Source organism: Harpia harpyja, chromosome 14 (assembly GCF_026419915.1).
Source record: "Harpia harpyja isolate bHarHar1 chromosome 14, bHarHar1 primary haplotype, whole genome shotgun sequence".
NCBI classification, from domain to species: Eukaryota; Metazoa; Chordata; class Aves; order Accipitriformes; family Accipitridae; genus Harpia; species Harpia harpyja.
Genome location: NC_068953.1, coordinates 33,546,895 through 33,564,179, shown reverse-complemented (window position 1 = coordinate 33,564,179; position 17,285 = coordinate 33,546,895). Strand labels below are relative to the sequence as shown.

The 17,285-nt window shown below is 38.9% G+C and overlaps 1 protein-coding gene across 5 annotated transcripts in view; it reads left to right on the top strand.

Annotated features, from left to right (window-relative positions):
• The window catches only part of OTUD7A (OTU deubiquitinase 7A), a 152,854-nt gene that overhangs the window by 77,343 nt on the left and 58,226 nt on the right, over positions 1-17,285 (top strand). For 4 of the 5 annotated variants that reach the window (XM_052808297.1, XM_052808300.1, XM_052808296.1 and 1 more), the window contains exons 5-6: positions 5,178-5,334; positions 9,601-9,755. In XM_052808297.1, the coding sequence (XP_052664257.1) occupies positions 9,605-9,755 (151 nt within the window). In that variant the 5' untranslated portion in view covers positions 5,178-5,334; positions 9,601-9,604. The remainder of the gene's footprint in view (positions 1-5,177; positions 5,335-9,600; positions 9,756-17,285) is intronic. The other variant, XM_052808299.1, reaches the window with a different exon arrangement.

Here is a 17,285-nt window from a genome sequence, read left to right as displayed (position 1 = left end):
TGTCTTTATTTCCAGACTATGTTTGCTTGTGGCTTGGTGTATTTATGAAGAGCAGTCTTAATCCCGTTCTCAACCTTGTTTCATTGGCTCTGCAACCCAGGCTTTTAGTGATTTATCATAAAATAAAATGCTTGACTTCTGATGATCTGTAGCCTTTCATTTCACCTGTTTCAGTCTGAGGTGATAACTCTGAAGCATAAGTTATTGAACTTGTTCCCAGTATTCCAGAAGAGGGTTTGCCAACATTTGTCTTCTGTTTTTACCTTCTAGGTCCATTTTGAATACTGGAAAACATAAACATGTTTGTATGAGTAATTGTTTCTGATTTTTCCAACTGTATCTTGGACACAGCCCTGACTGTATCTGCACAGACTGCCCCCCCCCGTATCTAAACATAGAAATAAAACTCCCCAGCTGTTTAGGGGAATACTGCAACAAAGCACAATTGAAGTGTTACTCTGAATACAAAAAGTTTATTGAATTGAGGTTATAGTATATTAAATAATGTTGAAGTCAACCCAAATAAAGGGTAAAGAGAAATCTCATGTTGGGAATAAGGTAGCCTTCCTGTAGGCAAACCACAGTAGTCACAAGATTGTGTCTTCATTGGTGCAAAAACATTAGAAATTCAATGTCAGTCCTTTCAGCTACTCTTGGCAGAGCATCATCTTTCTATATTTCAGATTAGCCCTGTATCTTAATATTTAATCACCTTTTACCTGGGCAACAAATGCTCTGAACAACTAACTACTCTCACATATACATGGTATTCCTGTTACGTAATCTGAAAAGCTGAGTGCCTACATTAACTGCCAGTTCCCTTAAAGCTGATGTTCCCCTCCTAACCAAATCTTCTCTAATGGACTTGATTGTTTAATTACATTATTTTCCCTGAATAGTTTTTATCTTGTATATGAACTTTGGCAAAGCGTTATCTAATGAAGAGTGGAGGAGCTTTAGAAATGTAATAACCAAATAAAAACTGGCTTACTAAAAAATTAAAGTTTCTGAAACTGTAAGTAAATACATTTTGCATGCAGAAAAGAATGAGAAATTGCACAGCCTGAGCTCAAAAAATTTAAATGTTTCACTAAGAATAAATGGTCTTATTTACTGCATTGGTTCAATTTCATTATATTGTCAGGATTGTAGAATTATGGTATTCTCCATCAAACATGGCATGTCAGAAAGAATTACTTTCAAAGTCTGGACCTGTGCACAAACAGGGTCTTTCTGCCTTCACAACCAAAAATGCAAGCATCATGAACATTCAACACAAGAGCGGTCTGCACTTAGTCTATATATTGCCAAACCAGCTGAGAGGAATCAGTAATGTTAATAGGCATTTAGCCTTGTCACACTACAGGGAAAGTAAAAAAAGTGTGTGCGGGAACTGGTTTAATGCAATTGGTGAGCATGTTTCCACTGGCTTCCTAGAGCGCTGAGACTGGTCATATTATTGATGGTGCTTATTTCATCCTTTCTTTGAAAATTATGAAAGTGGAAGATCTTAGTTGCAGTTTAGTCATTATGTCTTCCTGAGGATTTGCCCACTGTGCACTGTTTGTGTGCTGTTTTCTTTCTGTTCCTCACTTCTGATTCTGGACGTATGGGATGTGTTCTAACATACTTGTTTTGCTTCATTAGTTAGCCCTATGCATCTCTTTCCACTTGTTTGGAAAAAGCGTCTTCATATTGTTTAACTGGGTGAAGCTATTTGATTTTGAAGAAGTCAAATTTATATTCAGATGAAGACTTTACTTCTGAGTATAGCTCAGTTTTGAGAGAGAGGTACTTAAAGGAGAAGAAAAGATCAAGTATAACTGAGATTGTATTAAATTGTATTTAAATGATTTCAAGTCATATTAACCCATCTTAACATTTAGAAGTAATCAGTATCTCTTCTTTAAATACTTTAAAAATGCTTTTTCTTACAATATACAACAAATTATCCCTTTTACTGCCTCTTGTATTTGCATTGTATAAATAAGAAATTACTTAAGGAAGAAATTTAGCTTGAAAGTGAGTGGAAACCAAGGTCTTAATTGTGTTTTGAGGATCAAGATGTTTTCACTTACATCCAATTCAAAGTGCCGTTTGTGTATCGTGTGACACATTTGAAAGGAAGACTGCAAGTATATCTGTGTGTCTATACTGTTAACTACAAGAGGAGTGATGCTTATTGACAGGTGGATATAATATGGATGATTGTGTTAGATCTTCTCCAAGTATGTATATTTAAAGTGTAAGTTGTGTTAATGCTTTGACTAGCCATCCGGAGCAAAGGTGGTGGTGATAGTTTTGTAGGTGAGGAGAGACTATATTCACGTGGTGAGAATACTACGTCTGGTAGCCATCTGGCTTCTGAGTCACTGCCGCCTCCTTTACAATTTATTTTCTTTTTTTTTGCTTAGTAGTTTTTACTATTCCATCTGTGTGGGTTTTCACAGCTAATAGTAGTTTTCTGGCAAAGGTAACATTTTTTTAAAGACTTTTTTTGTTGGGTTTTTTTCCCCCCTCTAAATTTTAGAGAGCTGAGAAAACGACTCCCTCTGCAGACGAAAATAGTGCTAGATCAAATGTATACAGAGAGGATCCTACCAACTCTGCTCGTTGCTTTCAGAGTGTAGAGCATGCATAGTTCAGACTTTTCTTGTAAAGGTTTTTGTTCGGGATGAAGTAGTACAAGTAACAGCCAGACTACCTGCCACCTGTGATAATTATGACTTCAAAATGGGGTAGAGAGGTGATGTTTGCTGGATGAAAAAAAGAAAAAAAGTTAATACATGGTTAGTAATTAGTACTAACAGTTAGTAAAATAGTTCTATAGTAGGAAGCCTAGTATTTGAGTTTTGGAGTGGGTTTGGCATGGGGATGGGGGGGTGGATTGGTTTTGGGGCTTGCATGTGTTTGTGGTTTTTTACTATAGCTGTTACTATTTGTGTGTTTGGTAGCACCACACTCAGTTTATAATGTTTCAGGGACTTTGTGAGGCTTTACCAGTATACGAGGAATGAGTTTCCACAGAAGGTTGCTCCTCAGTTGCACGTGTAGCAGAGATTTTAGTTGTCTCTTACAGCATTGGGTGTGCTTAATTCAGCACTGTTGAAATGTGGAGTTTGCATAGAAACTGTCCAGGAGTCCAGCTCCAATCAGCACAGTTCTGTAGATCTCATTTCATTTTTAAGTAATCCAACACAGTGAACCAGTGTTACTTCAGCTAATCAGTGGTGCGTTTGTTCTGGGTTTTTTCATTTTTAATGTTCATTAACATGTTTCATCATTGATTCTTCGATCTTTTCAAACGTATCCATCTGAATAAACACTATTAATATATGTTGTGCTGTTAATTTAGGTCTGATGAGTAACAGGAAGAATTAAATAGCACAGATATTTTTGTGCAGGTGTTCTAAGCACAGTTGCAGGACCCAGAGCCTAGAGAATTACATAGCATAGTGCACAGGTGTAGAGGGAGTGTTGGACAAGAAAACTTCTTCCTCACACTGTCATGGATTTGGAAGGTCTGGATTGGGTGTGCTTCCTCGGTGCCCAACACAAGGCAGGTGTTTTCTACCTGTACAGCTATTTATCATTATATAATGGAACCTGGATAGCATTTAATTTTAAATTATTCTTTTTCAGTAAAACAACAGCTAGCCTTATCTCTGGCTCTGTTGCATGTGAGCTGTGTTTTCATCAGCTGTCAATGCACAGATATTACCAGTTTTCTATATATAGACAGAGAACTTTCTGTATTACCAGAAAGAACCTCTTTTGTAGAGAAGATCTTCATAGGCAGCTTGCATAACCTTTGCTGGGATGAGTTAAGAATGAAATGTGTCTGTTGACGTGGTTACTATATGGGTTCTGATGATCATGTAATCAAGAAGCAATTCCGAGTGAGGGGTGATGTCATAAATGCAGAAAGAGATTGGTCTTCTGCTGTTAAAAGGCTATCTTTTCAATACTACTGTTGAAAATACTGCAATAATGCTGATACCGAGACAACTCATGAGTTGACTTCTTCAGACTGATACGCACTTCAGTTTTCCAAATTTGAGCAGTCTAGCCCCCACACATAGTGACTGTACTTGAGTGCCCAGCTGGTGCATTTTAAATTAGCAGTCATTACACCACTGAGTCACTTTTGATTGTTATCTGAAATTCATGAATGCTTTGTATCGTTCACCAGTGGCAGGTTGTTTTAGCTTGATCCATATGTTTCCAACCTGCTGGTTAAGACTTACCTCATTCTTTCTCCTAGTCACTAAAGAAATTAATTGTATTCAGTTTCTTGTGATCTTTTTGTAGGGATGTTAGTGCTGCTTAGTACAGTGGATCTACGTATGAGTATTTTTTTTTTTTTTTAAAGAAAAGTAGCATTTTTGTCCTGCATTTGCATTGAAAGAGATTCAGTTGTTACAAAGCTGAGATGCCAAATTTGGCCATAATCCACTAAGGTAGTTCTCTTCCTGAAGTTTCTGCATTCCTTTTTAACTAGCCTCCTCAATATTTCCAGCTTTCCTTCTGTTACTACATATTCATTATGTTACATTTTGGAAGTGTTTCCCTTGTCCAGTGGTGATCCAGCTATGCAGTTTGTGGTCCTTCACTGGACTTGTTCTGGTATGTCCATGTCTGTCTTGTGTTGGGGAGCCAGAAATGGACATAATGCTCCAGATGAGTCTCACCAGGGCTGAATAGAGGGGAAAGGATCACCTCCCCTGCTATCCTAATGCGGCCCCAGCATGATACAGTTGTATAAATAGTATAAAAGCATAAATGTAGAAGTGTTATAAAACATGCAGTGGTACAGTGTAGGGGCCAGAAGACTGTGAAATGGGTAGGATTAGCAACAGCGTAATCTGCTTTGATACTGAAAAACATGTAATTGTGTAACCATATCCCACACACTTTCAATTTGTCGGAGTAAGTTGAGTTTTGCAGGCAGTCCTCATGCATGAGGCTGAGAAGGACAACACCTTCCTGGGGCAGAAGGTAAATGATGTTTGTATTCTACTTGGGATATGTACTTGCAGAAAGAGGCAATTGCTAAGAAAGCAAAGGCATTCCATTTTGAAGGTTAAATATAACCAGGTAGTTGCACATGGAGTAGGAAAGGACCGTGTTTCATTTGGGGAACAGTGAAATCAACTGGTTTCCAATTTCTTTCACAGTTTATTTCTCTGTAGCTGTGGTACAAGCAAGAGCCAACCAATATCGTCTGCTACCAGTAGGAAATCTCCATGCTAGTCCTTACCCTTGGCATGTGGTAAAGTTGCAACTGAGCCTGTGAGGAGGAATTAACAGGAAAAATCTAATTCATGTTTAAAGGTAAACTTTGACCAATAGTCAATAACAAGCATGAAGGTAAAACCTACGCTCTTGCTTATGTTGTGTCATTTAACTTCATCCTGTTTTCTTTGCTTTGCACTATTTCTGCAGCTGTGCAGGCAGGGTAGAAGTATGGAGATACCTTTAGTATAACTGTGTTTTGAATGCATGTTCAAATGATCTGTGAATGATCTGTGTTAATAGCTTGTCTAGCACCAGCTACTCTTGAAGTGCCTGCTTTAATTTTTATTTGATATTTGTAAAGAACATTGCCTAGAAGGATGGGTTTCACTTTTTCAGGAATAAAAAAGTAGGTACAAAATGCAGTAGGGCAAATGTATTTTGTTAGCCATGGATTTGGCAGAAAAATCTCCCATGCCGGACCTTGTGTCACGTTTCACTTGAGGCAAAACATGATCTGCTTCCTAATGGGTCCCTAGATGATTGTGCCCCCAAGAGAGTACCCTGGTAAGATTGCCCCCCCCCCCCCCCCCGACTGTTTAAAAACACAGTAAAAACTGTACAGGAGCTGCAGTATTGGTCATCAGTAAATGACCGTACAACAAAATGAAACAAATAAATAAATAAAACAAAACTTAAAAATTACTGTAATATCAGCTCCTTCTTTCTCTTCTTCCTTTTAAAATCAACCTTCTAATTTCCTGTGAAGTTGGACTGTTTTTAGAGAGGTGCCACCAGCTTGGCTGCTGGGCTCAGCTGTGCCCTGCCACGACTTGTTGCAGAGATGGCCGGAACCAGCTGAGTCCAGCATGGAGCAGCTCCAACCTCTCCTCACAGAGGCCACCCCCACAGCCTCCACTACCAGAACCTGGCCACTGACACCCGGTGCAGTGACATATTGGTGTGATGCTGGTTTTCTCTCAGTAAGCTGCTGTCACTTTGCCTTGGGACAGGCAAATCCTTCCAGGAAGGAAACCTGACATCCTCCACTTGGGCAAAAACATGGTGCTTTTCTCTTATGGTTAAGGTGGTATTACATAATAACTACTTTAGAAAGCCCTGGATAGATGGCTGGGTTTGGTGGGGGTTTTTTTATGGGGCATGGGGAATTAGATATAAAAACAGAAAAGAACTTTGTGTACCCTGACTGTATTAACTAGTACTCTAATTGCATCTCTCAGAAGAAGAACAGGGTGAAATCCTGCCAGACCCTTCCTTTCTGCCTCTCCCAGCTGGGCCTCAGTCGGTCCAAGTATTTATACTGTATATTTGTTGCAGGTGTTTCCGATATGGTTTATGGAGGTGGCTTCTCCGCTGAAAATTCAACTATAGAAATACTACAATAGAGGAAGCTAGAAATATCCTGATACCCTGGATCCTGTGTACCCTTGGCTCCAAAACCCTAGAGATTGACCTTGAGTCTCTCTGAGTGCTTTCTACCATAGGCTCCAGTTGAGGCCAAGGGCTCAACTGGCCCAAGGGCTACCACACATACTATCTCCTGTTTGATCTGTTCAGAGGTTTATCAGTGCTCAGGACCCCAGTTGAAATAGTTCTTCAGTTCTTCTTTCATGTCACTCGATACAGAGGACTTGCAGTCTGACGGTAACCTGGAAGATGCCTTCTCCAGAAAACCACAATGCCTAGGAAAGCTTGTGTTAATTATTTGTTAACTGGTAGGAATATGGCTGTTACATTATTGATCACATCCATTGCGATATGATGTCCGTCTTACCCTTTTATTCCCCAAAACTGGATCTCTTGTGCAAGTCCTTTGACCTTGCTTTGTTTTATGGCAAAACCAGCTTTCAGAAGGATTTGGATTATTCTTTTTCCTTTCTCAAACACTTCTTTCACTGTGTTACCCCATACAATGATGTCAATGTACTGTGGGGTTTTGGGGGCTTTACCCTTTCCCTGTGCGATCGGTATCTATCCATGGAAATGGTAGTGCTGTGCTTCCATGCCTGGGGCAGTCAATTCCAGGTGTATCGGACACCCCGCCATGTGAAAGGAAACTGTGGCCTGCAGTCTGCTGCCAAAGGAATCAAGAAAAACACATAGGTGGTGTGAGTTGCAGCATACCAGACTGCCTTTGACTCTAGTTCATATTGGAGTTCTAGCATGGCCATACAGCAGCACACAATAGTGCCACAACTGTTCAGGCTGTAGTAGCCCACTGTTAGCCTCTACCCACCATCAGACTTCCCTGCTGGCCATATGGGACTGTTACAGGGTGAGTGAGTCTTGCTGATCACTCCTTGTCTCTCTCATCAGTTAATCAGCTCATGTATGGGAACCAGGAATTCTCGCTTGGTGTGATATTGTCAACCATGTGCCTTCATGGTAGCAATCAACACCTGCTGTTCTTCAGCACACACCCCACAACAGAAGGATCCTCTGAGACACTGGAGAAGGTAGACAGCACAAGGTAGACACAGGCCCGCAGGTTTGGGGAGGAAGAGAGATACTTTTTGAACTGCTGGAGCTGGCAGGCCAATCTGTCCACAGTTGGTACCCTGATGTCTGTCCAGTCCATTATCGCCAGGGTGTTGGCACATGGTGTCGGTGTGTTCCATACAAACTTCTGCCACATGGACCACATGCACTGGATTTTGTCCAGATCTTTGGAGGACTGGTTGTTGTCCAGGTTGCTGTAAATCACCTCCACCTCCACTAATTCCCTCAGATACTGGATACCTTCCTCAGTGGTGGTCCACTTGCCTTAGTAGCTTGCACATCTTACTTGAGGGGATACCTTGCTTTCACACACAACAGGAACTGCCTCCAGAAGCTGTGGATTGTTGCCCCTTTGCCGATTCGCTGGTCCTCAGCTAGGGATCCCAGCTGCTGGGCTTCCTTACCCTCTAATTTCTGACTAAGGACCTCAGTATCCCAGTGGCATAGCAACCAGGTAATAATTTTATCACCTGGCTGACAGCTGTAATCTTTCTGCATAATGTGAGCATTTTGGTTATATGCAGGGATGTTTGAGAAACTGAAGGGCCATTGCAACAGGCAGGAAACATCTACCCCGAAGAAGGAGGAGGTGCCATTCTTAATTTCCCTACAAAGTTCCTTCTGGAGGAGAAGAGGACAAAGGTGTAATTCTTAATTCACTCCATGAGATGATTCTCAGAGTATTGGGATGGCAGCTATACATGGGCCAAACACCAGATCAGGCTCAAGGCTAGTGCTTTTATCGTAGCTCTCACAGGCAAAGAAAAACAAAGTGATAAACAACACAGCAAACAGCAAAATCTGAAAGTGGCCATTAACAAATCCTGGAGTTTGATGTACAAAGCCCTGGAGTTTGCTGACTTCAGCAGGCAACTAAGCACCTCCCAGCTGCTCGCTCACTCTCCTCATCCCCCCAGTGGGATGGGAGAAAGAATCGCAACAGCAAAAGCAAGAAAAAAACCTCATCGATCAAGAGTTTCATTAAAGTGAAGGAAGGAGGGGAAAAAAGCAAGTGACGCAAAGACAATCACTCAACACCTCTCACAAGCAGACTGATGGCAAGCCAGTCTCTGAGCAATGGCTACTTTGGAAAGACTCTACTCAAGTTTTACTGCTGAGCATGTTATATGGTCTGGAATATCCCTTTGGTCAGTTGGGGTCAGCTGTCCTGGCTGTCCCCTCTCCCAGCCTCTTGTCCACCCTCAGCCTACTCACCCACGGGGCAGAGTAGGAAACAGAAAAGGCCTTGAGGCTGTGTAAGCACTTAGCAATGACTAACATGTTGATGTGTTATCAATGCTGGTTTAGCCGCAATTCTAGAAAATGAATGAAGAAAATTAACTCCATCCCATCCAGACCCAGTACAGTGGAGAAACTATAAAGTACAGCAGTGGTGTTGACAGGGCAAATAAAAGAACAAATACTAAGCTCTGTTGTGTATATGTTAGTATTAGTAAGTAAGGCAAAAGAGCTGTAGGCTAGCCAAACATTTAAATACTTGCTAAACTTCAATGTATGAGCAGTGACAATGATACGATGATTGTGCTTTGAATGAACAGTGCCTGTGTTTAGCTGGATTGGCGTCTTCAAGTTGCAGAATCATTTACAAGCTGCACATAAGAAAAAATCAATAAAAATATGAAATGTTAAGAAAGAGAAAACCTTCCCATGTGCGTGATCAACAGGTTCTAGGCTAAGGCAGAGACGAATGACAAATGCTGTTTATTTTAATGTGCGGTAGCTTGAATGTTTTAGCATTTTTAATAGTCTTTTTTGGAGCAGAGAAGAAAAATATGGTTTACATCACTTTGGAGTATATTCTAAAATTCTGTTTCTTCTTGGCAGATGGATGCCTTCTAGTCAACCAGTGAGTCCTGCTGCTGCTGCATGTCTGGCAGCATCTCTGAATGATCACATGACTCTTGATATGGATGCGGTCCTGTCAGACTTTGTTCGGTCCACAGGGGCAGAACCAGGTCTGGCAAGAGACTTACTGGAAGGTAAGCTTTCAGGACACAAGTATTTCCTATGTTCACTGCTTGCTTAAAGCAAGAACCAGTCATAAAAAGAGAACTCTGGTCTACGGAAACCGACATTTCTTAGTATTTTGACTAGTAAGTCAATTCTTGTAATGAGCTGACCATAGCTTATACTAAGGTAGGTGTTTTCAGCAAAAGCCTTAAAAAGTTCTTAGTGTTAGATTGCAGTATTTTAGGTTATTAATCGTCATGCCTTAAAAGTATATGTGCCAGGGAGAGAGGGGAGGGGGATTTAGCTGAATTTTGTCGTTTTCAGCTGCCTGAAGTAGTTGTAAATGTGTCAGCTCACTGTGCAAAGCAGCAAAGTTTAGTCTGAAATGGACTTGCTGTAAAGTAATAGAGAAACCAGAGATACTTTTGGGGCCCAGTGATTAATATGGATACCTGAACTTCACAGTATGGGAGTCAAATGGCTAGGTTGAAAAACATCTAAGAAGCCATATCAGGAAAATAACTGGGTCTTTTTTTTTTTATTTTATTGTAGTTAAGTTTATAAACTTAAAAGTGGAAAGACACCTTTGATATTTGAAGGCATTTTGTAGTAGTTGTTTTTGTTCATTTCTTCTGATGTGGGCTAACAACAATTGTGAAGATGGGAAGTTAGAAATGAGTAGGTAGTATCTATGTAAATTGCAAGGCGGTTCTGTGGGCTTGATACATGCACACTGGACTTTTTCCCTGAAAACTTTTTTTTTTTTTAAATCTTAAGATGCTTTAAGAAATTGTGTGTTAAATCAAAGTAACTATTGAACAGCCACAGCAGACTTAAAAGTGTACATCAGGGTATGTATCTCATTTTTGCAAGAGCAATTTCACTTTGTCATATGTATGCTGAAAGTTTTAAATTTTGCTATAAGTTCTTCTTTTACTCTGGGTTTTTCAGTAATAAGGAGTGATACCGTATTAACACAGAGGTACACACAATTCTGCAGCATTTCCCAAGTTGTCTGTGTTACATGTAATAAAACCTTAGAATACCTAGCTGTGAATATCATCATTGGCTCGCTCTATTTAAGAGACCTCTGTTTTGTCTGACTGATTTGCTCAGCCTGTTGTTCTAGATTCTCTCTTGGTCTGTTCGTCTTTTTGAAAAAGACTATGAGAAGGTTTTTCTCAGCAATATCAGGACAGATAGTCAGTTATTGTGCTAAGAGCAGCAGCAAAATTTGAGAAGTGTTCCTACATATCAGAGGTGGTTCAGAAGAGTTACTTATCTTGTTTTCCTTGCTATACCTTTTCCTTGCTGTAAAGGATAATGCTTCCAAATAAATATAGAGTAGGATTTTTCTGTGTTGTACTTCTCAATTCTGTAGATGAATAAAGTCACACCATACATATTAACAAAGAAATAAGCAATAAGCAATTTAATTATTCTGAACAGGCTAATAGACATACGGAATTTATCAAGGTAAAAGGGATTGTTGCTAGTTCTAGACAAGATGTGCTCACAGGAAAGTTTCAGCACATGTAGTTGTGGCCACATTTGGTGTAACAGCTTCTAACACTGGCCATATCTTGTGCTGCGGGACAGTAATTGATCCAGTGGTTTCTCATTTGTTTAAAAAAGACACAGAAGGGACCGCTACCCTTACACCATTATAACTGTCTTCATAGTTGCCACAGTGCATAGATGCTCTGGGCTCTGTGGGCAGCACTGAAACCCATGAAGTAACTTCTTAAAGATAAACAATATTCAGAAGAGCAACCCCCACACCATGGTGCAAAAGGCTATAGCAAATGTATTGCACCTGGTCTTGGAATGATGATGTCTCTATAACATTTTCAATTCAAAATTTGGAAACAGGTGTGCAACAATATTTTTGAGAAATTTCAAGATTTGGTTGTAGTTCGTAGCCCTAAAATGACTGTCATAGAGAGCTTTGAGCCAAAAAACTTGCTTGTATAAACCCTCATTTCCATGTAATCACAAGTTTCGGTCAATTCTTCTAGGGTCCCATAGCCTTTCTCTCTTTCTGATCTGCTCACAGATTCTATTTTCATAACTTGCTCAGGCTGAATGTTCATGTCATGCTACTATGGAGTGTACGTATCTTTTTCAGAGCCATTTCTAATACCGTTTCCTTTGTTCATCTTTTTGGGGAAATTTCTTGAATTTCACTGTCCTGTAGAAAATCAAGGATACCAGTTTCTGCTTCCTTATCTAACTATTTTAATTGTTTTGCTTTGATTGTTCTGTGGATGCATTGGGACGGTATTGGGCACAATATGTGGTGTTCTCCCCAGCAACAAATCGACGAGTTAAATAACACACTGACCGTTGTACAGATAGCTAAAAAATCTATACATTGCATATAGATTGCATATAGGTTTTCTAAATTGCCAGAAGCTGTCCTAAATACTGGCTCTGTTGATGTTTCTGTACTCTGCCTGTCCTGCTGGTAAAATCCCTGCAGGTTTTTTCTGTTGAAATTTGTATTGAGCACAGCTACTTGTCTCACTAAAACATTCCACTTGTTGCGCTTGACACATCTTCCAAAAAGTGTCCATATTGATTTGAAATGAAGATATAAAGATACACATGTATATTGGTTCTAATTTATTTGTCTAGTTCTTTTTGCTAGCTATTAGTATCCTAAAATAAATAATACTATAAACCAATTGCTTTTCTATCTAGTTTTGATAAGCTAAACATGTTGGGCTCCAAGTCTTGCTTTCTGTCTCTGTATTTTTTCTATCATTCAAAAGAATGTATACAGAAATGTTTTGGCTATTTTGGTATACATCTTTCTAGTGCCAAGATTGCCTTTTTGCAATTACATTGTATATGCTGCTGTTTGTATCTTTGGCCAAGTTTGCCTGCACAGGGAGCTTGTGGTCAAGTCTATGCTCAGTTTGATGTTTCAAAGTTACCAATTCTAGAATTCTGTGCAGTTGCTTAACTGTTAAGGAGCTCAGATTTCACAGACTTAAGATCTTAAAGGCATTATTTTAATGGTGTGAGAACTTTGTCATGCACACCTGAAAATGAATGTGAATGCAGACTTTTAAAACTGCATCAAAATTATAAATGGGTTTGTTTTTCTTAGTTCTGTCTAAGAAATTAATTTTATTTTCATGATATTGCTATGTTTACGTTTAGAAAAGCCTTTTATCTGTCTAATCAGCCACTCACTGGTGGATAAAGTTGCATTAGAAATTGCTTAGTTTGTGTTTGTCCGATGCACAATTTGTGTTTCATTCCTACTTTTCATAGGTTACTTGCTATTTGCTATTTATGTGATACAGCTATGGAAACTTACATGTACAGACTTTGAGAAAGTACAAGTAAGGGTATGTGGAGGCAGAAGGGGGTTAGCACATAGACCTACACTTTAGTAAGTCATCTGTCTTACTGTTTGAGTTTTCTTAAGGTTTTCTTGAGAATTGTAAAGAACCTTCCTTCCATTACAGCTTATTCTGATAATTTGGTAGATTTATAAACAGCCCATTTCTGCTGTTAAAGAAAATTTTTGAAACTTGAGATTACAATCTGATATGTCGTAGAGCTATGTGTTATGACTGATTCTGTGATTTTTTTTTCATTAAATTGTATATAAATATTTCAAAACTAAGGCCTTTTCCCAACTGTTCAATATAACAGTGGCAATATTTATGACTGGATATATTTTGTAAATGTACACCATTTGCATTAAATAATAATTAAGCATAGCAAAGAACATTAGATTTATAGTCATGTAGAGTTACATAACTGGCATATTGTAAAGAATCGATTATGCATTGTTTTCAAGCAGAGGTTTTCACAGCACAAAACCATTTACCTTATTACTCATGTGCATCTATTAAAGATATACAATCATATGAGTAATCAAAATTTATTCTACTCTCTGCTGTGCTATGGATGCTTAGTAGCTCTGTTTAATGAGAGCTTAGAATGACTTTATGGCTTTAAAGTGTGAATACTCTTGTATCCCCTTTCTGCCCCCAGCTTTTTTTTTTTTCTTGCTTTTGAATATCCCAATAACTGCATGCCCACTTCTAGAATGAGAACCCAAGGCAGCTGAGATCATGAGAAAAATCCTTTCATGGGGATTATGTACAGCTAACCCAAACAGCATCTTATCTCTCTCAATTCAGGAGGCTCTCATCTACCCTTCTCTGTACTAGTATAAATTTTTTCTTGTGCCCACAGTGTGCCTGCATGCCTGAGCAATAGCTGAGTGAGCTATTTCTGGCCTGAATTCTCCAGATGACCTGTCTCCACATCAGATTCTATCTTCTATCAGAAGCTGCAGTATTCTTTGTTCGCTCTGTTAGTTGCTAGCAATGTCTTGTGCATAGAACACTTCATGCTTGTTTTTGGTTGCTTGTTCTTCTTGGTACCTTTTTATACTGAAGGGCTTTTTCTTCCTCTACTCAGCACTCCTTGCTTTCTTTGTCTGAATGCTGTCCTGGACCACCCAGACTACTTCCATCATTCTTTTCAGTTGAAAGAACAGCTTTCTGCCAGCCCTGCCAAAATTCTTAGCTACTATTACGGCTGAATTATTAAAATGGGAAGCACAGTTCTTTCAGCTAGGTTATGATTACAAGACTTCGGAATGTTCATTCTTGTTGTTTAGGACTCCAGGGAGGAGACTTCGTTGATAGCTATTTATACCTTCATCTCTAATCTTGCAGAGACTTTAAAGTAAACACCCAGCAGGAATTACCTTTTGAGAGCCTGCACATCGACAGAAAACAGTCCTCAAATTCATGGCATCTCCAAGACATCATAAATCCTGAATGTTTTTATGTTAATAATTACAAGCCAACCAAAGAATGATGAGTATGTCCCAATGCAAATAAAAGGACACCAAAAGCTATTTGCTGACTGTACCAGATAATAAGCAAAATCATAGGTTGGGGAGAATATATTAGCGCCACATATGTCAGCAAATTACAGAGTAGAGAGTGACTGTGACAGTTGCTTGACTCTCTGAGTAGCATTTGACTCAGGGGATGTGGAAACTGGATCTGACATTACACAGTGTGATGGTTCAGGAATCAGATATGCTTGAAGCAGATCCCTTTGTATCAAAAACATATGCTACAGACCTGCAGACCTGACATCTTGTCTCTCTGCACTTTCATTCGGGAGGAAGTAAGACTGTAGAAGTTTGTCTCTCTTCCAGAAAAAACCAACAACAGATTTATTCAAGCAACATGCCTGAAAACAAGAGCATTCCCATTACTGTAAATCTTACTCTAACAATCTTTCACATAATTCCTTGAGACAAAGGCTTCATTTTGAACTAGCAGCATCCAAGAGCACAGTGTGAACCTCTATGTATTTTCTAAGTTTAAAACCACTTTTTAAAATTGCATTCAAATCTCACATTGAGTCTTGTGCACCAGGACAAGATTATTACCAATTATTTTCCCCTGTATATTCTTCCAAAATATATTACCCTCTATTTTTGAAATTATGGTTGTTGGTATTACTGTCCTGTCTTTCATGAGGAACTTAGTAGCTATAGGAAACTAGATGGTTGAAAGACAATCAGATACTTTAAAAAAAGGACACAATTTGGGGCATAGAAGGACACAGTTCATTCTGTATGTCCTAGTTTCAGCTAGGATAGAATTAATTAGTGTTGTTTTTGCAATTAAGATTGCAAATTCTTGAGAAATCACTGACTGGGACAGTTGTTTATCAGTCCCCTTGTGGAAATAAAGGCAGCATGAACCTCTACAAATCTGCTGGAGAACCTGAAACTGTTACTTCATTTGCTCTTTGTGACCTGACCTCGAGTGCTGCATATGCCACTTATGTGGTTTTTGTAATTTCAGTTTTATGCTATGCATTCAGTAATTGCTTTTCCTGAGATTAGGTCTGATTGTTCTAGGAAGCATTTGTCGTTATTCTATTATTTGCTGATGTCAGTGCCTCATTTTTCAAAAAGGTGAACAGATCATAAATTTCCAAATTTAAAGCATTGAAAGGGATTGAGTCTAAAATGAGCCCATTTCCAAACTTTTATAGATGATTTTTCACTTTAAAACTAACCTATCAATTGCTGTGCAAAAGAACTGAAAGAAGTGTAATGTGAGTATTATCATAATAAATTATATACCAAACCCCAACCCTTTTTCCCCCACCTGTAATAGAAAAACTGGAGTTGTTTCAGACATGAGAGTTAGGTGAACACAGCATAAGGTGGGGAGAGCTCAATGGAAGGTTTAGTATTGCTTTTTGCCTTCCTCTTACTTTGATGGAATGAAAATGTGCTGAGTTAGGGCCATCTAGATGCTACAGGATTTCCATTAATTTCCCAGAGATCTGTATTTCAGCCCTCACTTAATTTTGAGGATAATGGGGAAAAAAACAAGCAAACACACAGAAATTCCTAATTTTACTTAAAACCAGGCTTAAATAAAAGCCCATGCTCAAGTGGTTAATATTGACAGAGCAATTTGACAGTAAATGTGACCCAGGTGAAAGAAACAACTATCTTAGCAAAATAGTTTGAAAAGCAGCCCATGCTGGTAGGCATGTGTATCGCTGCTTTGTACAGGATTAAATTAGGATATGTATTAGATTAGTGTCACAGGAAAACGTGAAATCAGCTGCAAGACTCTCCAGATGTCAGCTTTGTATATGCATGCTTGTTAATGGCAGCCAGACTCAAAGGCACCTCAAAGTCAGGGGAAAGACTTCTTTGCCTCACTAAGCTTTGGGAAAATTCTTAAGCATAAACAGATAGGTCTGCATGGTAGAGGGCTGATTTATCTTCAGCTGTGTTTGATCTCCAACTTCCCCAATATCCAGGAATGAGGAGGGCATGTCCCTTTTCCTTCTGGATAGTCTAGGCTGGCGCCTTGAATCTCCCATGCATAGAATAGCAGTAATGCTTGAGTTAAGTATAACCTACTTAAAATGTGACCTAAGGCAGAAAGAAAACCATTAAAGAAAATAGTTTAATCTTTAAAATAAGTTATGCTGTATTTCTTTACAGTAGGTGTGGATGAACTTGGAGATTACTAATAAATCAGTTAGAAAACATTAGTTTTCAGGAAGCAGCAGGTGTGCAGGCAATGACCACTTGAATATAGGGGGAAGGCATAAGATGAAATACTTTTAAACGCCAACAGTATAGACAACCATCGGGAACTGGAGGATTTGTGAAATTCACTGGCAATAATAATAATAATAATAAAATAAATAATAAAAACATTAAAAAGAATCCAAACTGCATCAAAAAAATATACTTAACTGAAAACCTGCCCTTTTCTTTGTATAAGTGGTTTCATTTATTTATATAAATGATGTAGTATTTCACCATTATATAAAAGTAATTGCTGTCTATTTCCAGCTTTATATAGCGCTTAATCGAGATATACATAGTTTGCCATTAACTCAGAAATCAGGAGGTTGGGTTTACAGTCATGAAATGTATGCGGTAAAGGAGACTGACCCCATGGAAAATGACAGAGATGCAGTAGATAGATGTCTCCTCAAAGAATAGTCTATATAAGCAAAATTCAAAGAAA